The sequence below is a fragment of the Passer domesticus genome, chromosome 2 (assembly GCF_036417665.1).
Source record: "Passer domesticus isolate bPasDom1 chromosome 2, bPasDom1.hap1, whole genome shotgun sequence".
Classification (NCBI taxonomy): domain Eukaryota; kingdom Metazoa; phylum Chordata; class Aves; order Passeriformes; family Passeridae; genus Passer; species Passer domesticus.
This window is the reverse complement of record NC_087475.1, coordinates 117,301,331-117,323,059: the sequence shown is the minus strand read 5'-3', so window position 1 is coordinate 117,323,059 and position 21,729 is coordinate 117,301,331. Positions and strand designations below refer to the sequence as shown.

Below are 21,729 nucleotides of genomic sequence, written 5' to 3'. Positions count from 1 at the left end.
GCTCATGTGCTTAAACCTTCTCCAGCCTGAGCCCTGAACATTTGGGACCATAAGGTCCTGGGTGACCTGCTCTCATACTTCCAAGCAGAAGAGCCTGGTTCTGTTCTTGGGTCTTGAAATAAAATCTGTGAAAATCCAGTGGGTCTTTGCCTGTTGGTTTGGAGCAAAGCAATTCCTGGCTCTGCACTTCCCAGAGGAGGGGGAGACTCTGTGCCATGGTGCATCCACTCTGTTCCCAGGCAGCCCTGTGTCCTCACAGGAGGCTCTGGGCAGCTGGAGGTGATGGGTCTGTGCTTAGTACCTAAAGGCAACTTTGACTTGCTGGGAGGATGAAAAATCCCATGCCATGTTTGCACAGGAAAAGTTATGAACTTTTTGGCATCCTGGCTGGTCCCAAAATTTAATGGCTCAATTCTGTTTAATTTCTCCTGCATTTTAAGCGATGCAACTATAACTGGTGCCTTGTTTCACCCAGAGTGAAGCAGGATTTGAAACAGCACTTTAAATGTATGTACACTCCCCTCCATCCCCCCAAATGCCAAGTAAAACAGCCTTTTAACACATCTTGTTAACTGGTGCTGCACATTAATGCAGTTGTGGAAACTGCCACTTTACAAATATCCTCTTGCATAACTATTTTCTGTATATTTGTTTTCAGCAGAGTATGAAACTGTGGGATAGAAATGCTTTTATAGTTTTCTGCTTCTGGATGTATTATTGAGAAACAAGGAATATCTTTAGTGCAGAGCTTTAAACTCTCACAACAGTTTTTTGGTTTTTTTCTCTTTCAAAACACTTGTAACAAAAATACATTGCACCAGGTGCCCTGGTTTCATTTCTGCATGCTCCCTTCTCAGAGGTTTCACATAACTCAGAAATGGAAAGTCAAACTACACAGTGTGTATTTGCTGCTGATGGGCATATACACAGGGGCAGACTAATAAAAATACTGTATTTTTTCTCAACACAGTGTACATTTCCAGTGCTGAGTAAATACTAAATGCAATGGCTGAAAGATCCTGTTACTAAGGCAACCAACTCCCATGTTATCCTTAAATATATATATACATAGTCTGTCTGAGACTTGCAAAGAAAAAAATTCCTGTCAAGATTTGCTGAACTGAATTCTTGATGAGGTTTGTCTTATAAAAGGCTAAATGGTGTGGGTGCCTCAGACTGGACTTTCAGGTTGACAATAAGAGCAAGAACAGCAGCTGATGGAGAGGGTAATGATTTTCAAGTTGCAGAGTTATGACCAACTTGTACAAAATGGTGGTAGAACAAAACTTTTCTAAGGCCTATGCATACCATAAGTGACTCCAGAGAATTAATGTGTGTAAATATTTCATAGCACCTTCTTCTGAGACAGCTCTTGTAACTTGCTGTGTTAGACAACCAATTTATTTCTATGGTAATTCCTGAAGGAATGAGCCTAAGCAAAGCAATGCCCAGTGGCACGGAGGTGATGTGCAGCCTGTACATTTTGCTGTTACTACTTATTTCCAAATACAAGTTTTTGATATTAGAGCACATCATATCCTACAGCTGGCAAGAGGTCATAATTCAGCACTGCTCCAAAAGAGTGAAGAGTATAGTTGAGGCACCACATGCACAGTAGATCTTCCCCAGCTTTCTCAGCTATGACTGACCTTTTTTTGCCATAAATGTTGATTTGGTGGGCCACTCTCTGTAGTTTTCACCCAATGTAAAAAGAAAAGTTCCCTCACTGAAGGTTTAGTTCTTATGCAGGTGCTGTGTCAGTTTACTTCAGGAATGAAAATTAGCTCAGCAGCAACACCCCAGCAGAGAGGGAGGCTGAAAGCCCAGAGCTTCATGGCCTGACCTAAACCATCCTTGGAGGCAACCTTTGGTTTCATGGCAGGTGGCCTGTGGAGTACAAATATTTCAGTGGACCTTGGACTGGACAAGATTGCAACTTGACCTCATCATGTTTTCAGTGAAACACTACAGGTATTAATAATTTCTGTATTCAGGCTTTAGGAGTTACCTTAAAAAAAATTAATTAAATAGCTCCAGCATAGTGCCTTATCCCAGTAGCTTGGGATACTAAATGAAGTTATCTATGATGGTGTTAATCACTCCATGCGTCTCTGAAGAGCAGATATTCAAGCAGATATAAAAGGGGTCACAGAATAAGCTTGAGGAACAGTGAAATGGTATTAGGTGAGGCTTTCCCGTCCTAGTGAAGTTTTAACCCCAGTCTGTCTCTCAGAGACATAAGTAGTGAGGCAATTCACAAATACTCTTTCCATATTCTGTGTTAAAAGAATTTTTTTGTTGAGAACCAGGGAAATTCACCTGTGGGGCACAAAGATCTCTCACTGCTTTGCTTTCCTTTTTTCAACACTCAGTGAAGTGTCTGTGCCTTCTCTCAAATAATGTAATAAGGCTAGGAGGTCCTTATCCATGTCCCACAGTTGGGTTGCTCTCTCTCTGTGGCCTGAGTCCAAGTACTTTCAGCTCTTTTCAGCATCTCAGAAGTGACACCGTTCTGTTCCCATTTTTAGAAAATACCAGGGATACGCTGAGGCTGAGAAAAATCCTTGCTCCTAAATAAGCTGTTCTGGATAAAACTTTCCTTGTCTCACTTCTGAGTCTTTTCAGAGGCTTCCCTAGTGTGGTCGTAAAGGCGGTGCTTGTAATTAGGGAAACTCATCGTTCCAAGCACAATTGATACAGTGCTTTTGTCAGTTATCCCCCAATAGGGATAATAGTATTTTATCCTTAAATCCAGAGGTTAAATGCGTTTTAACCAAAGTCCCTAAACCCGATGCTTAACTGCAACATGTATGAGGTCTGTCCCATGCAGTCTTCCTGGCTCACCCGCAGATGCTCGAGGAATGCACCCCTCCCCTTGGAGACCTCCATCCATCTGGAGCTCCCAAGCAGCCCTTAGGCTGCACTTCTCCCTTTTCATCAACAATAAGCTCCTTGCTCTCAAAACCTTCAGGGAATGTGGATTACACAGGCATGGAAATGGGATTTTTAGTAACAAGTGGCCAAATGTTCAGACATCTCCTCTAAAGACATTTGTGCTTCTAGTGAAAAAAGTGCCTGATCCCAATAAGGAGTCTATTTCTAAATTAATAATATTTTTAAACCCCCTCAAGTCTGAGATACATTAAAGTACAAGGTGACATTTGAATATGTGCTGTGGGTCAGACTCTGATGCTCTAAGGCACATTGAGTACTGTTTTACTTGCAAGTTGTTCCATTAATTTCAGTGACCCAGTTATGGAGTAAGACACCACTCAGCAAGAGAAGAGATGTTAAAAATCTGTCCACAATATTTGATGATAATTTGATTTCTCTACTGCCTTCCAGACCCAGCTGCCCCATTCTGCTTTCACCATAGTGCAGCATCTCTTTCGTAGATGCTGACATCTCTAGACGGCTGTCAGCCTTTGTGATGAAGAATATCAGAATAGCATTGCAGCTGTGTCAACAAAGCAGATACACATCCATTCATGAAGAGGATATTTTTGAACAATTCTTGTAAAATCCCTAGGTTTTTTTTTCTCTTCTAAGTTGATATTCAGGTTTCTGTGACTATGGTAACTTCTGTGCATTTGCATATTGTAGGCTGTGCAGCCGCAAAAGGAGATAATTGATTTTCTCCCCAAAGTAATTTGGTGCTCTTCACTTCAGAGATCATCCTTTGGATTATCGACTCCTTATTATTAGTCATTTGCAAAATTATTGCTATAGCTATGAGGTTCATAGCCCTGTTAGACTTTTGGCTTCCTTTCCTCTGGGTTTTCTTCCTGACCAGGAAGGTTTTAATCCTCTTGTACTTGAGTAAAAGAAAAAAAAAAAAAGCCAGCCAGCTGTAGTGGCACCTCCTCCTGTAAGGCTGACATTTCAAATCAGTTCTTTATCAGCACATGCTTCTTGCTTGCCTTTACGATAGCCTCAAAAAAATGTTGCAAAGAGCTCGGTCAGTGGTGATAACCTCTCCAAAGCAGTGACCTACAGCAAGGAGAGGAGTGTTTCTGAGCAGCCATAGTATAGTAGCAAATAAGTGGTTTGTACTTGACTACACTGTCACTCTTCTTTGTTCAGTGTTCACATTTGGACTAACACTGTGCCCATGGTTTTTGGGGTTTTTTTCCTGTTTCAAATATATTTATAAAACTTCAGCATAAAGCCTCACTCCAGGTTAAACGGTATGTCAACATTAATAATGTTATTTCGTCCAAAAGTTTCAAAATTCTCAGATTAGCTTTTGAAGACTCAGAATGGACCTAGTGTGGAAACCTTTTTAGTTTGGGCTGGACATTCTTTTGATGAAAAAAGGTGAAGTTAATGTTTTAGGAAAAAAAGAACCCTAAATGTATTGATAGCCCAGTGCTTACTTGCAAGTGTCATTTTCAAAGCATTTAGGACTTTACAGAAGTGGTAGAGATAATACAAATTCAAGGTAATATTTGAGCTTCAGGTACAGCTATTTCTCTGTTTGCACTCCATATCCATAGGGCTTTTCTCAGCCTTTGCACTGCTCTAAAACTGCAGGTAGCAGTGGGAGTGACTCAATGCTTCCATTTCCATCTGTGGTTCCCCACCTTTGTTGATCTCTGGCTTGCAGTTAAGGTAACCATTGAGTACAAAGGGTCTGGATTGTGCAGTTGTATCTGAACTAGCACAGAGGTGAAATGATGGAGCTGTCACTGTAAGCCTCCATGGCACTAGCATGGTTGGCCATCCATGGCACTTGCACATCGTGTGTTATTTTGGTTGTAAATCAAGCTCTGTGAGCTTCCTGCCAAGTTCACCATCCTGTGGGACAAATCATGTAGAACTGGAACCCAAGTATGTATGTAGGGTTTTACTGATGTCCCAGTCATGACTTCCCTAGTGCTGGAGAAACACTGATGTGGAGAGATGGTGTTTTGGGACAAAACATGGAATAACAAGAAGGGCTGTGACTACTGATAGCATTTCTTTTGTTGTATAGTGTTAATTGCAGCAGTATTCATAAACACGTGCATTCATGTGCATGTACACAAACCCCTCATTTTCCTTTCTGTTTAGCAGCCATCCTTGTCTGCCTGTGAAGGGCTCAGGATCATCTCTGAGCAGTGGAGGCGAGCTCTGTATGTCCTTAGTCTTAGCCTAGCCCTGACAGACAGGTCTCTCATCTCGGCCACATATTTCTCCAGTAAAGGTGATTCTGCAAACCTTACTGTAAACTTGCTCTGTAACCTACCTTTTCCAATAGTTATAACATTTGCCTATTATTTAATCTAAATTCCCCCTTGCTGCATCTTAAATCCATTGCTTCCTGTTCTGTTCTTGTTCTCTAATGAGAATAATTGGTCTATGTCGTCTCTGTAACAGCCCTTTGCATATCTGTAGACAGTAATGCTTCCCCTCAGTCCTCTTTCCTCCAGACTGAGCAGCCCCTGCTCTCATAACCTTTTCTCAGAGGTCTTATTTACTAACTCTTAAATCATTTTTGTTGCTCTCATCTGAACCCTTTCCAGTGTCTCTGTCTGTTTTAAAATGCAGTGCCCCAAAATGAGCGTTGTTCTCCGAATGAGGCCTAGCTGGTGCTAAGTAGAGCAGAATAATTATCCTGCTTGTTTAACATGAGGTATTCCTCAGCATGGCTCTTGCCTCAGCTGCCAGGGCTCTGTCCCCTGGCCTCCCCACCCATTTGTTATCCTCTGCAACCCTGGAAAAAACAGCAGCTTTCTAATGCAACATTTTTAGGACAAGAAAAAAATAAATTAAATCCTGATGTTTTAATTATTCCCCATTCCAAATGGGAGGTGCTCCCCTCTTCATCAGCTCGCAGCATGGAGGGGCTGGCAGTGTCTCTGCTGTCTCCCCTCGGTTCCGTGCTGGCTCTTGGACAAAGCCAAGCACGGAGCCTGGGGTGGTGGCTGCAGGCACAGAGCTGTGTGTGAGCAGCGCTGACACAGGGCTCATCTTTGCTGAGATGCACCCCGGCATTTTTATTGTGGGTGCATTGTTAACCTCTTGGCCAAGCCTTGTGACTCAGCCACTGCATTTTCCCAGCCCACTCTAGCTCTGGAGGGCTGCACAGGAGCCTTGTGTAGGTGGGAAGGACAGGTCTGGGAGTGGGGGTGGCTGCCACCAGAAACAGCAGGGTCAGGGGAGGGAGAGCACCTTAATTTTTTCAGTCCCATTCAGTGAGTGGAGGATAACTTCAAAACAAGTTATCAAAGCAAGGGTTTTTATTTTGTTTTCATGCCCATAGCAGGAACAATTTGCTGGAGCATCATTTCTGATATGTGTTTGGGCACTTGGTGTTTGTGGCTGGAGGGGTGAGGCTGTCCAGCAGCATGGGAGCTGCAGGGGCAGCATGGCCTCACAGGGATGGCGACAGGCAGGCACTGACTCAAAGCTGCCTTGCAGACAGAAGCTAAGAGGTTATTTCCAATTCTGGCTCACCTGTGAGGGCTGAGGTGGTGATACTCTCAGAGGTGCATCATCCAAGGAGAACATGGACAAACATGGGATATCACTCTCAATATTGGCCAGCACCACTTTGTAGGAGCCTGTAGTAAACTTGTGTCACTTTATGTTGCAATTTACACCCAAAACATGGGGACAGTGATACTTCCACGGAGTGCCATGTGACACTTAAACTGTTTGACAGGCTTTGGAGATAAATCCAGAGCCCTCTCTTTCAAACGTCCCCCTTGACTCTGCAGAGCTTGGAGTTGACCCTGGAGACTGGAAGTGCTGCTGAAGATGATTACTTCTTTCAGAGAGCAAGACAACACCTGCTGACACATTGTTTTGCCTGCGAAGAATTAAAAACCCAGCAAATGAATTCTGCATAAATGTTCCAGTCAGACTCCAAGAGAGAATGTGAGTGGTAAAAATACACCCACATCCCAGGCTCCGTGTTCAGCAAAGGCGCTGGGCCAGAGCTTCAGCTTTGCTGAGTCCTCGTTTGTTGAAGCAGAGTGAGGAGCTGGTTATGACTTCCTAACTCTGTGTCTGGTTGCCAGCCCACACCAGCCTGGGGAAGCCATGGAGCTGCTCCCATGTAGCATTTAGCAGCATGTCCAAGGCCTTAGTCCCGATGCATACGGATGGTGTAACCTGGGCACATCCCCTTGCCCTTCCTTCCCCTTCTTGTCTCTGCCTCCCCTGCTGACGTGGGCCTGGAGAGAAGGTGGCAGAGGAGCAGCAGCACAGTGTGGGGGAACATTTCAGTGCTGGCAGTCAATCATGTATGCAGGTAGCACAGCTTTTCTCTTTTACCTCAGCACCTCGCAGGCGATGCAGAGAATGTGCCCGGGATTTACGAGGCTCGTGCTGAATGCAGCCAGCATCACTGCCTGCTACATTTTTCCACCTCGGTGCACCAGTATGCTGCTTAATAGACCTCTGGCATAATGTGCAACAGTACCCAGCTCTGTACCTTAGAGCTAAAAATGAGGAGACAGGAAGAGATGAACAGCATAGCTGTTTTTCATGCTGCACGAAGGGAAATTACACAGGAAGTAAGTCACCTCCTGAAGAGACTAGACACAAGTTAAATTAAAATGAATGATTAAATGCCAGATAATTCAAGCACCTTGGGCAGATACTGCACAAGCACTTTTCTTGCTAAGAAAGTAACCACGTATGTTGCTGACTGACTTTAGAACAACTGAGAAACGGTACTTGTAAAAAAATCACTATTGCTAATTTACCTTCTGGCAGGGGTAGGAACCAGTTTTGGCTCCGAGTAACACTTCATGCAGTACTGCAACACTGCAACTTGTAAAGAGTACCTGAACATGTGAGGACATCGTGTCTGCATTGCTCCATGCTTGACTGCTGAACTTGAATGGCCCTCACAAAAGCATCACATATTGAGCGAAGAACTGTGAAACCCAGCCCCAGCTGAATGCATAGTCTGCTGTCTCTTTTGGCTTTGCTAAGGTATGCAACAGTGGATTCACATAAAGTGACTGAAGCTGGGGACACTGGAGCAAGGTATCCTGGAATCTCTTATCACATCCAGCATCTCTTTGGCATTTCTTGTTAGCTAGGTCAATACACCTGCCAGAGGAAATCCTTTTCTCTTGCTGTCTCAACACTAACCCTGTTCTGTCTCGTTCACAGCAGGTAAACTAAACCAGAATGGTCCCTCCAAAGTGTTAGAGGGTTTTCAGCACAGACTACGTAGCAAAAATCTCTGTATCAAATCTTGTACCTAAAGAAAGATTCTTTTTTCATCTTTCTATTTTTGTCCCTTTTACTTCTCACTAGCTAGCATGCTAGTCATACTTAAAGGAAAAGTACAGTTCATTTTAAAGGCTGTCCTGTCCCATTCTGTATGAAAACCTTTCCATTCATCTCAGCAGATGCTGGCAAGGTGTAAATCTGACTACTAAAGGACAGACCCATAGGGAAAAGGATTCATCCCCTCTCCAAGCTCTCTGATTCTGGGATTTAGCAATTTTCTCTTAGTAAAGATTTGCCTCCACCAGGAAATAAATGTAAGGGGTTTGTAGCTGGGGTTTAATTGGAACTGATCTGTATAAAAACTTCCCCTAAACCCCTAGTTTCTTCATAAAGAGGAAAGAACTACTACAGCCAAATAAAATTGTCTGCACTGAGACCTGGCACAGTATTGCTACCCCACATTTGCCATTTCATGCAATCAAGATTTAGGTAGCACCTACAGGCCTTTCAGCTCCTCAAGCAGCAGGAAAATTAGAGGAACTTCCTCGTAGTCTCCTGCTCTTTCAAACTCCCAGCATTACCAAAAAACTCTCTGTGTCCGTGCAATTGTAGTAAAAGTAAAGTAGTGGTGTGTGAGCTTATCTCTCTGGTGTCCCAGGCTGGAGAGAGGAGCAGAAAAACTTTGTTGTTCAGATCAGCTGCTTGTCTTTGGTTACTGCTCTGACTGCAGTCTGAGGGCAGTAGGGGAAGGAGAACAGCACAACCTATCATTTGCAGCTCCTTTGACCAAGCCAAAGAAGCCTCTTTCTCCCCCACTCCTATAAATGGTAGTGATAACTTTTATGGGATAGGACAGGAAGGGATCAAACTGTTGTTATTATACCTTGCTCCTTTGAAATATATACTTCTAGTTGCCCATATATACTTTGCTCCTCAGGTCCTAACAACATGATGGGCTATCTATAATCCTTTTTAAAAATAATCTTTGAAGGATGAGTGGGACAGAAAGCCCCCATATCTTTTAGAGACCAGCCCTAAAAGAAGATTCCTTCTAAATCCATCTATTCCAGTTAATAGGGCTTGGCACAGCCACTATGTCTACTATTCCAGACCTTAAAAGATAATTTATAACAGAACTTTGAATGTTTCCTGGCTCAATGCATTTTTTAATATACTGGATCATTTGCATTAGTGTCTCTGTTCACCTTATATTTCATGAGTAAGTAAATTGTGAAAGGTTAACCTCTTCTATAAAAAAATAGAACTTTATGTGGAAGTCAATATTGGCACAGTCTGGAGAAGAACTCTGTCTCAGCTGTCAGGTTGAATGTTTTGTCTGGCCTTCATTGCAATTCTTTTAGTTTTACTCAGTCTTTCTTTCCTTTTACTTTTTTTTTTCTCTTAATGCTAAAAAAAGAAATTTAATAAACTAACATTAGCATCAAATTCTGTAAATTGCCAAGTCATACTCTGGCTAGCTTTCCCCCCATGCTGTGCACCACGGTGAACATTTATGCTTACACCACGTCCCTTCTTGAGTGATTTATAGCATTTAAAAGCTTAGTTGATCTCGTGGGCTGCTCGGTTCCTTGGTGCTTAAGTGGACTCTTGGCTCCGAGGCAGCAGCTCCAGGTCTAGCAGGCAGCAGTGCCCCCTCAGTGTTTGATTGCTCCCCTACTCATCCAAGGACATAACTAGCAGTATGAAAGATTTCTCCCCAGACTGGTGCACACAATTAACTGAATTACTTCAACAGGGTGTAGATAGGATAGATTTAAAGTGGAACCTGTTACTGTGCCAGTGGCTGGATGAGGATCCCGCTGTGCCATCACAGGGGAAGAAAATCCTTCTCTGCCAGTTCTCGGTGGAGAAGTTCTTGCTGTGACAGCAGATCCAGCTCACACGCTTGATATAATGCCCTCAATTACCATATCTTTGTAATTATCATCCCTGTCTGATAAGTCTTGTGGAAACTATCAGATCTTGAGTAGAGGATCTAGGAGACTTGTAAGAATATAATGTCTTGAATTGATCTCTCTGTTTAATGTTTCATCACTCTGCCACCGATTGATCATTCTTTGAATAAAATGATAGCATAGCTGTATGCCAACACTTGTGATTCATTTTCACTTAGCTAATCAAAATGTTGTTTCACAAGACCCTGATGATGTTTAGGATGCCTTTTAGGAGGTATTACCTTACACCAAGCTGGCTGACTCAGATGGTCTTTTTCTTATAATGTTACTAGACCAAGCCCCATGATTTATGAGGCATGCTTTCCTCTAGCAAGTTCCTACGAGGTTGCAGAAGAGTTTGGTTTAAAAGTTTATCAGCTAGAGAGAAATCATAGTAAATATTTTATTTTATTTTTTTTTTTTTAGTTGAAGGAACAGCAACATCACCACATATCCTGGATCAATAACTGAACATTTTCTGTTTTTACATGAAACTTAAGGATTATCTGAAGATTTCTGCCAGGTCTGTACAGATCACCCATTCATCTTTAGCTAGACATGCCAAGCATCTGTTTTCACTCTATCTCGCGCTGAAACCATAACGCTAAGATTCACAAACTGACTTCTTTTTGGGAGGCCTATCTTTTAGCAATGTGAAAAAAAAAATGCAAAGAAAACTTCTTGCTGCTTCTGCAGTCATGAACTCTGTTCATGTTTGTAGCTGAGCTTTGAAAGCGTGCACCCATCGGCCAGGGAAGTGACTCTTACTTTTTTTATGAATGCTAGTTGTTCTTTTTACTGCTGTAATCCTGATGAGTTAAACAGTGTAATGCAGTTTGATGTTTGCTGTAGCAATGAAGGGGTAAGTAAAAATCACCTCTAGGAAGAATTAAGGACTGAAGTAGAATGAAGCAGTGAGTCAGGATACTCTAAAGTAGTTCAGAGACCGTAGTTTTTGGACTGCAATTGTAGGCAAGTGTTGCATAGGCCTTAGGGACACAGGTGAATTTTACCCAGAAAACAAAGCCTTTTCCCACAGGTTTATGTCTGGTATAATTATGTTCTAAAGTTCTGGGGTTTTTTTTGGTTTATTTTTAATATTCTGTGAACCTCAGTAGCAGTAGCATTGGAAAAATTGCTCTGTAGTGCTGAACACGGTTTGCCTACAGCAAAGGCAAAGTTCATAAAGGACACAGAAAGCACAGAGCCCCTGTTAACCTTCTGAGAAGGAAGGTGTGTTTGTATTGCAAAGAAAGCAATCTTTTTTTTGCCTTAGGTCTTTGTACAGTCTCCTATGATTTCCTTCTAAAGAGAGAAGACACCACTGTAGTCATTTTGTAACTATCATCAGCTTTAAAAAGACTGTAGAAGCATCTGGCAGGGCCAGAGTTGTGATTCATCATGTCAGCCACCACCTTCCTTGCCCATTATTTTTTAAGAATTGAGTTAAACAGCCTCTCAGACACTGACAGGTTGGATAGAAGCCTAACTCAATGGCTGGTGGCTGGAACAGCCACTGGAGAATGTCCTGCAAAGTGATCAATAATCCATATCAGTTTTTGGGGTTTGCTTTGGGGCTTATTTTTGTGTGTGTTGATTTTCGGGTTTGTTTGCTTTGTTTGGGGTTTTTTTGTTTGGTTGGTTGGGTTGTTTTTTTAATTAACAGTGTAATTATTAACTTTGAGAAAACCAGCATTTCTCTAAGTCAGGGATTCACCTGTATTTTCAAGTGTGATTTCAAATATTTAATGCCTCTTTTACAGACCAATATGTCAGACTTCTAACCACTTGCCTTTGCTTTCTACAGCATTGATGGGCCTTTGAGTTAGTGATGCTTGTGCAATTCCAGATGAGAGCTCCCAGTGCTCACGTGGTGCCACTTCTTCCTGATTAAGCAGAACAAGTGAGCACCTGATTGACTTTTACCATAAATGCTGACATTCTGCAGCCAAAGGGGAGAGGAGGGCGAAAAAAACTCTTTTGATAGTGTTTAAAGCACACAGGCCATTTTCAGCAAGGATTTCCATTTCAAGAGATTTGTTAGTGTAGTCTTGGATTAGTGTATGCATCGAAAGCTTTACTTAGGAAGATTTTCATCCTTTGAGGCACACACATACCAAAGCTCTTTGTTGTTTTGAATCCATGATTATGTGCTGAATAATGAATATTTTTAAAAGCCTTATGCAGCCACACTGTGATACCTTGACAATTTCAGCCAATCTCACCCTCTTCTCTTTTTTTTTTTTTTTTGACATTTGCTAACGTAAAACTTTTTTTGCAAAGACTTTTAGCAATTTAGAAGTTCTTCAGTGCCAGGCAACTGAATTGCTGAGATGCTAATTTAAAAAAAAAAAGAAAGGTATCTTTTGTTGATTTTGTTTTAGAACAAGCTGACTAGCTGCAATTGAGGTTAATTGACCTTTATAATGGATACACAGGACAGTGCTAAAGCTGTACACATAAACTGCAAGTTTATTTGATAGCAAATTGTGTTAATTGACATTCATTGTGCATCTTTCTGTTGTTTATTGCTAGTTGCTCATGTGAATAGTTTGTTGATATTATAGATAGGACAAACATTTGTTTCAGATAAATAGGATTTTCAGTTGAATAGGTTTTAATTAAATGATCCCCTGTATTCAATTTTGAAACTATGAAGTACTGTACACTATGTACCTAAACCTCTTATCTAGGATCTTATATTGTTGAATCATGTCTCACACAAATTTGTTTATTTTTTGTCAAATAATGCCTAATTTTTCTGCCAGTTGGGCAAGATTTAGGTCTTTTGCCAGAGGAAACAACAAAGCTACAGTGCTGGAGAGACTGAATTTATGCAAGAATTATAGGTGGCTGGTCTGCATATGCTGATGCACAGCTCCTGTTATTCTGGACACTCAGCCATTGTTTTCTCTTCACAGACCTCACTAAACAGCTGTAGGGCTGACCCATTTAGCTACAGACCTCATGCTTTTCACAACACACAAAGTTTCTCATACCTATGTGTTAAATATATCTACAAATTCAGTCCAAACCAGTCAATTTTCCCATTTTTTTTCCCTAACAAAATTAAACTGTACCTGGCAAAGTCACTGGTCACACAGCCCCTTCCACTGATGATGGCTTTGTCTCCACGCTGCCAGCAAAATGAAAAAGCAGCCCCTCCAAAGCCTTTTCTAGGTCACAAAGCATGCTTTTCTTAACCAAGTTAAAATAAGAAAAGATTGCTATTACATTTTGGCTGAAAAATAAAGCAGAAGTAAGACAGGCAGATGTCCTGTGGGCATGAACATAACAATTGAGTGGTGCACAGCTATTAGTTAGCTGTTATGATCTTTTAGCTCCTTCTGATAGTTCAGCACTCTCTTTAAATATCCTTGTAGCTCAAAACATCCATAAGGAAGTATTTGCTGTATATTTTTACCAAAGAGACATTTAAAGAGAAATAACTGTTCTTGAGTAAGTTACATTTTATTTTAATATGCTGGGGTAAATAATGATAGTCATTCCCCTCTTATGTTGGAGATGAGAGCAAACTCAGGAGGCAAAGTAGTTGGGTAATAATGTACAGAGAGATTTCTTTAAAAGAGTGCAAGTTCCTCGGGTTTGCTGTATTCATTTTTCTCTAAAGTGTTTTTTTCCCCACATGAGTGGCTTTCTATTTCCACTTCTTTTACATTTGCACTCTCTAAAGTCTAAGGTTATTGCCAACAGTATTTTGAGAAGTGCCTTCCCTGGAGGATTTTTTTTTTGATAGGCAGCAAGGGACTGCTCTCAAATATGATGGTGAACATTTTAGAGAGATTTGTGATATAATGTGCATCACAGGCATAAAGACCTTGTTTCTTTTCAAAGAAAAGTGGCAAAAGGCTGGGGCCTGATTTTCAGCTCTGGCTGAGCTAACTGCAGGAGCAGTGGCTGAGACCTGCCCTGGGTGCTGGGCATCAGAGCAAAGCGGGTCACTAGTGTCTGGATGAGTGCTTCAGGAGATGGGAATAGAGGCAGCACAGGCTGTCTGTCCTGGTGGCAGAGGATACACTGCATGCAAACTCCACCCAGGTCACTGAGGAACCCTCAACACTTTTATGTTTGTTTGCATTCAGGGTATCTACAATTCACACAGTTTGGTTCCTTCTGTAGGAAAGCTGAGGCTAGGGAACGATTCAGGTTGAAGCCCTCCCATGCCCTCCCTCCCTCAGCCATATGGACATAACTGGCAGCCAAAAGGTGTCACCAGCTTGGCCACAGTCTGCCAAAATTACCTGATGGCCCTGCACAGTCCTGACCTGTCTCCATGTCCTAATGCTGAGCTGCACAACACAGCTACACCTTTGATGTTCCCCTGTGTATGGCACACAGCACCAGAGGTCCTCCAGAGAAATATTCTGGATTGGCACGGGGAAAGGGCCCTAGGATCTGAGGACATGTGTGCTTTGCCCAGGAGACATGCACTCTGTGGGACACTGGCCAGGCTTAAATTAAGCAGCCAAGGTATGTGAACTGTTAAGGAACACCACCTGCCCTCCAGCCCTCTTGTCCCTCATTGGTGTATGACTTCTTGGCACAGGCAGATTTTCTGTGCTCTTGCTGTCAGCAGACAGTTCTCATGCCTAGCAGAGATTTCTGAGCATGTCAAACCTAATCCTGCCTAGCCACAAAATAAAATGACCCTCTCAGACCCTCCAAGCCTATCATGGACCTCCTCCCACCGTGTCCTCCTTCTAGAGAATATGTATTTCCCTGAATACCTAGTTCATGTTCACTGCAATGACTGCCGTTTATGCATACATGATGCAACTCTGTAGATCCAACACCTGTGTTTCCCTGAATTTGTTACTGTTCTCCATCCCCCTTTTGTGTCTGTAGTGGCATTTGTTGGCCTTTCCTAGCCAGGAGAAAACAGAAGGTTTGAAACCACTTCTATTGGTTTTGCAGTGAACAGACCAGCCCTTCCTCTTAGGATTAGTTAATCACAGAATTATAGAGCCGAAAACTGCTTTGCCAGGAACCTTACAGATCATCTATTCCAACCCCCTGCCATGGGCAGGGACACCTTTCAGAGGATCAGTTTGTTCAGAGCTCCATCCAGCCTGGCTTTAAACACTTCCAGGGATGGGCATCCTCAACTTCTCTGAGCAACCTGTTCCACTGCCCACCACCCTCACACAAATAATTTTTTCCCTAATCCCTTATCCAAACTTGCTTTCTGGCAGTTTGAAGCCATTCACCCTTCACCTGTCACTCCAGACCCTTGTAAATAGTCTCTCTTCATCTTTCCTGTGGGCTCCCTTCAGGTACTGAAAGGCCACAATTAGACCACACCAAAGCCTTCTCTCCTCCAGGATGAAAATTCTCTCAGCCTTTCCTCACAGCAGAGCTGCTCCATCCCTCTGATCACCTTGGTGCCTCCTCTGGCCTGGCTCCAGCAGGTCCTTCCTGTGCTGGGAATCCCAAAACTGGGTTCAGTTTAAGGGTTGTCAACCTGCAGCAAGGATTCCAGCCTGTGTCAGTCCTCTGGCCAATCCTCAGGAAATCACAGGCAGATGAGGAGCAGCAGGCTGGGGGTTCATCAGGTGATATTGGGTACATACAAGCTGAATGCTCCGTACAGCCATATTATAGCTTCCTCCACGTTCTCCTCAGTTGTAGGCAAAAATCTGCTCATTGCCTCCCAGGAACCAAGAATCAGGGACACAAATGAACATCTCATGCAGGAACTCTTAAACCAAAGGGATATACTTGTGCCATCCAATGTCACCTGTTCCTGGACCAGCACAAAGAGCGTCATTGCAGAGAGCAGTACCACAAAATACACAGCCAGCACACAGAGCATGATGCAAATAATCTATTCAAAAGCTGACATAGCCAAAACCTCATCTCTGAGCTGTGAAAAAGGCAGAGTGTTTGCCATGCTGTTACTAGACATGTTGAGACTGCTTCTCTCTGACTGACAAAAGGCTCAGGCATCTGTGACACTGTGACTCAGTTGCACGACTGCCATCAAGGCTGTCTTAGGACAGGTACCAAGCTGCCACTGTGACCCAAGGCACTGGGGCAGCCTGTGGCACATCTTCCCTTACGTGTTGTCTGCAGATCTGTGCGTGTTTGTGTGGGCAGAAAGAACTGTACTGGCCTTGACTTGATGGAAAAACTGATTTCCAGGCAAGGGGCAGGTTGTACTCATCCTGTGAACACTGTGACATCTACAAACTGGCCTGTCTGTTTCACAGCACCCATTTATTCTTTCAATATTGCCTTGTTATCTGTGTACCAGCCTTCTTTACAAATGGGTCTACCAGTGTGATGCAGCTCCATGGCAATGCCAGAAATTATTTCAATTGCCACTACGTGGGAGAAAGTGCTGTGGTACAAAGGCACCCTTTATATCACAGCTGATGAGCTGTGGGCTCCTGCACATCACAGACCAGACACTCAGGGGTAGAACTGGTGAGCTACGGGATGGAAAACTGAGTGGTAAGGTGGGTGGAAAATTGGCTGGGCCAATTGGCAGGGTTGTGTGAGTGCTGTGAAGTCCAGCTGGCAGCCTCTAATTAGTTGAGTCCCTTGGAGATGAATCTTCTCCAGAATTTCCACAGAGCTGCCCAAATTCTTCTTTGCACTTCCTGTGCTGATGGGCACCTCAGCAAAATGAAAGCAAGCCCTTCCTTGCTGGTAGCCCCTACGCTGCTGCATTCGTGCACTCTGACTTTCAGAGGCACTGTTACAAATTCTGGAGAGCAGGATGCTGCCTCCCAGGATCTGCAGGCTAGTCCACGTGGGTCGTGCATGGCCTGGCACTCAGCTCCTCTTTTTGATTGTAGAGCAGCCCTCCTTTCATGTGAGGCCAGCTGTGGATGGCAGGCACGTGGGGCTGAGCATGGGGCAGCACAGATAAACACTGCTACCCTTGACCAGAGATGGTTTTGCTTTGGGAAGGAGGAGGCCTGCCACCACCTGAATTTTTGTGGGGGTCACCCAAGTCTTTCTGAGTTGTGGCTTTCTGCTGTGGCAGCAGCAGCACACGTGCCAGTAGTCAGCTCTGGGGAGTCTGCAGCACAGCCCTGTGCAGCCAGGAAATCCCCACTGCCTAAAAGCTACAAGGGCTGCCCTCCTCAGCCTTGCCGCTGTTTTTACTGACTGGCTTTGCATCTCTTTGATGCAGGAACAGGCTCCAAAGAAAAGACTTGCAAATGTCTTAGTCCTCCTTAAATGTAGAGGAAGGTTAATAAAAATGAAAATGACATAAAAATGACATGACACTCTTGAGCAAGTGACAGAGAGGAACAGAACCTCTACTGCTTTCTTCTCTTCCCTATCTCAGGGACATTTTAAGGATTACTTGAAAGTCACTCAGACCTCTACCAGACCTTTTGCAAGAACTCCTAGAATAACCTTTTATTCAGATTACCCAGCACTTAAACCAGCTGGAGAAATGCTTCTGCTATTCCAAACAGTTTAATCCATGATCAGTGTGATTAACGAGACCACTGAGAGGAAAGCAAGCTGGGTCTGCTGCTTGTAGGAAACACATTTTTTTCTTTGTGGTACAAAATTTCCTCATTCTTTTTCTCAGAACAGTGTGAGAGAGCGGAAGTGTCTCAGTTTGAGATCTAATCTGCTCTGCCTTTGCAGGAAGCTACAAAAGTCTCAAACAAGCTTTCGGTTGATATATTTTTCTACATAAGAAGCCCTTTGGACAAAGCCTTACTGATTAGAGATCAGAGCAGTTACAACTCATGCCCTTCATTCCCAGCTACTTAACCTTACACCTGTATCCCCTTGCCATCATCCCAACAGGCAGAGTTTAATTCCTGTAAAATATAGCAGCTGTTGGGTATTTTGCTCTGTTGAAAGCTTTGCCTGTCTCACTGCAACTGGTTAGGGAGCCTATTTTCATTTGCAAGCCTGTGCAAATTCACATTTCTCAGAGTATTTATGTCAGGGCACAGCTCTGGTCTCTGTGACTGTTAGTCCTTGACCCAGCTAACTTAACTGCTTCTTGACAGTCACAATCATATTTAAGCTCACCTCAACGTACTTTTATAGGTTCAGCAATTTTGCAGATGTCTTCAGAACCTGAAGACTAAGTGCATCTGCCACAAAAGCCAAAAGATAAGCTCCCTCTGAGAGGAATTCAAGCTGAATCCTTCTCTAGAATGAGGAGATGATAGAAGCCAATTGAAACCCATTTTTTCAGAAGTTAAGTCATATTAAGTAATGTCAGTACTGTATGTCATGATGGACTACTGGCTGGAAGAGCTTCAAGAAACAAATGTAGCTGCTTGATACAAGCTCTCACATTCTTCATCCCACCAAGGGTTCTGCATCCCCACCACACCTGGGAGTATGGGGTCATTGCTGCTAAATGATGACATTGGTTGCTGGCATGAAAAACAAGTTAAAACCAGAGACAAATCATAGTAGCTCCCTTTCTGGTGTTTTTGGTTTTATTTTGGTGGGGGTTTTTTGTTTGTTTATTTTTTGTTTTGTTTGTTGTTTGTTTGGGGTTTTTTTCTAAACAGAGTTTATTTACTCCAAACCTTTGAAATCTTATTAATGCAATTTTCTGACACTGCAATTTTATACTACAGTCTTCAAAGCAGACGTGTGTTAGGAGTCTGACAGCAGTAGTCTTTTGACAAGTCATGAAAAATACAGAAAACACTTGCATTGGGGAAAAGAAAAAGAAAGGGCGAAAAAGCTTTCCATTTGTTTATAGCTGCTTCAGAAATACTCTTTTAGGGGTGGAACTTTTTGTGTTTCCTCTCTTCTGAAGGTGATTTTCTTTCAAGCTGTCAGCAATGTGTGGAAACTCTTTAACATAAATGCAAAATTCCTTAAATTATGAAAATTTTGTGACTAATGACTGAGCAAAAAGTCTCCCTCTTGACTTAATACACAGATTCTTATGCATGCTAAAAATGCTCAGTGGAATTACTATTTACTGCGTTAGCCTTAGAAGAGAGCAGTCTTTGAAATGTAATGACCACATTAAAAAACAAGTATTTTTAAAGGGCTTAAACACATGGTTCTGTTTATTATTAAAGTACTCTAAAAGAAGACAGGCAGTTAAAATGTGTTTTCCAGTGTGAAATATACTGGGAAAAGACAATAAAATCTCCTATGAAAGAGAATCAGGTACAATAACCATGTTAGCTTCCGAGTTCTGTACACAAACAAATATTCTAGTAACAAACTTCACACCACACACAAAAGGCAACACCTTCACAAAACATTATCATAAAAGCACAGCACTGATCCTGATGGCTTTCTTCTCTGAGTTTGAACTCTCTGTATAATGCTTGGGACAAATGAGAACAGGTTTGAAAAGAGCCATAAAAAAATTGCCACTGCCATTCGGATGGCTCTGTTCTTCCACAACATAAGGACAGCAGAAAACTGGATTCAGATTCACCCTACAGTTCTCGCATGCCTCCAGTAAAAAGTACAGGAAATGAGTCTACTTTAGAGCTCACTCTGGACAAAAGTGAGTTGTATGAAACAGCTTTAATATTAGTGAGAATTGGTACTTTTCAAAGTAGGGCATGACTGCATCCACCTTTTCATTATGATTACATATCAATGAAAAGACATTCTGTACACAAATAAGCAAAACACAGCTGAAAATAGAGACAGTATGATTAATCCATATATTTTTAAAATAAATCTGTACAATATTTACATTTTGGATAGTTACAGAAATTAACATCTCCAGATTATGAACCACTACCTAGAAAAAGTCTCTGCTATTATAGAAAAGGCATTTGCTGTACAAATATTTATAAATACTTTTGTATAAACTTTTTCAGGGAAATACTTGTGGATTCATTGAAAAGAAAAACATGAGAAACTCTTATCATCAACTAACATTTAGCTATTGAGTGTCCACATATGAAGCAGTTTACAGCATCATGATTCAGAAATAAGTAGATTTTCAGTGTTGAGAATATTTTGTATTCTGCTTCTGTGCCACTGTACTGACAAATGTGATTGTCTTTCCTGAAAATCTGCAGAAAAGCAGCAGGACCGAATCAGTTTGACTCACTGATTGTTATTGACTGCACCATGTCAGACAGGGCTTCTGGGTCTGCTTCTTCTTTACCATTATCTGAATTTTCTGATGAGATGTAACAGCCAGAATCTCTTGGACAGTCATTTAACTGTGATTTGTCAAAACTCTGGTGAGGGCTTAAGTTTTGCGTCTCCTGACCATCCTCGCTCTTCTGCTGTTCTTCAACTAGAAAGAACAGAAAAAGAAAGAAAAGATTGTCAATACAAGTGCCTTGGGAAAGAGCTGAGATAGCAGCATGACTGATCTTGAAGAACTTTGGAAACAGAGCTGGTAATCTACACATGACTACATCAATCTGTTTTGTCCATCAGATACAGAAACCTCAGCATCAGAGAATTAAAAGCACGATGACACGAGTGCAACAATATCTGAGTTGAAAATGAGGTTGGTTTTTTCCTTCTGGATGTTTCTCAGAGATGAATGCTGGGGCTTTGGCCTGATCCTTTATGCTGGGGTCCTTCAGGCTGTGCAGAGTGCAGCGGTCACCGTGCGTGGTCACCGTGCCCACTGCAGAGCCTTTCCCCTGCTGAGGAATACTGGGATACTGAAGGAACCACGGGGCCCACTGAGCCTTGTTTGAAACATACTTCTCTATAGATCGGTGTTTTTGGAGTGCAGCCCCCACCACCTGATGTGCTCTCTGCAGGAGAGAGAATGTGCTGCCCTTCAGAAGTGCTCGGCACAAGGACATGGTAACCAGCTTTTCTAAAGCACCGAGCTTTTCAGCAGGAGTGGGTGGCTGATGGAAACTTCCACCAAGCTTAGATTGATATCCAGAAGGTTATTTTCCAAAACACAGAAACCTCAGAGGATTCTAAGATGCCTAATTTCTGCTCTATGTTTTTTGAACACTGTTCCAAAACTAAGTAGAAGCAAATTATCTTGCAAATAATTTGACCTTGTTTAGCTGCTGTATATGACTAATTATTAAAATTTAAAAATCTGGAACTCAGTGGCAGTATCAACAGACCTCTCAAGAAAAGTTCAACAAGAGAGGACATACAACTATATAAGGACTCTTATACGTACTGGTTTTAAATTTCCTCTTCCTGTTCTCTAGCTGTGAAGTACATGTTTACTCACAGTAAATTTCTTAAAAAATAAGCTATAAAATACAAATCTTTCCATGTCCTACTTTTTTTCTTGTGCTCTTACCAACCACCTGTAGCTGTAGTTTTACTTCAAACTGTATTTGACTTTCTGAACAAAGTATAGGGAACACATCTCAGAGGAAACAGATGGTTTCACTCCAGATTTTTTTAGCCCTTCGGAAGAATGGTACCTTTTTGCTTTGGCAAAGAAAGTTCCCTTCTTCCACTTGTTTTGTTACTCTGGTTAAACGGCCAGTCCTGGATCTTTAGTCATATTTAAACTGTCTCAATTCAAGTTCAGGCAGAATGGAAGCCCGAAGATATGAAGGATTTAATGCTGTGTCAAAATCTAAATCTATTTTAGTTCCTAGAATTTTAAAATTTCCACAAAGAACATTCATACTGACTTTTATTTCAATTATTGGAAATTATAAGATTT

At 42.2% G+C, this 21,729-nt stretch overlaps 1 protein-coding gene and 1 long non-coding RNA gene across 17 annotated transcripts in view; one reads left to right on the top strand and one right to left on the bottom strand.

Annotated features, from left to right (window-relative positions):
- The first annotated feature begins 7,453 nt into the window (after positions 1 to 7,453).
- On the top strand, positions 7,454 to 20,043 carry LOC135294951 (uncharacterized). Its single transcript, XR_010356945.1, has 3 exons — positions 7,454 to 7,926; positions 10,554 to 10,650; positions 19,937 to 20,043. It is a non-coding gene; the product is annotated as an uncharacterized LOC135294951 (long non-coding RNA).
- The window catches only part of SAMSN1 (SAM domain, SH3 domain and nuclear localization signals 1), a 161,348-nt gene continuing 158,751 nt past the window's right edge, over positions 19,133 to 21,729 (bottom strand). For all 16 annotated transcript variants that reach the window (XM_064410907.1, XM_064410911.1, XM_064410908.1 and 13 more), the window contains one exon: positions 19,133 to 20,364. In XM_064410907.1, the coding sequence (XP_064266977.1) occupies positions 20,159 to 20,364 (206 nt within the window). In that variant the 3' untranslated portion in view covers positions 19,133 to 20,158. The remainder of the gene's footprint in view (positions 20,365 to 21,729) is intronic.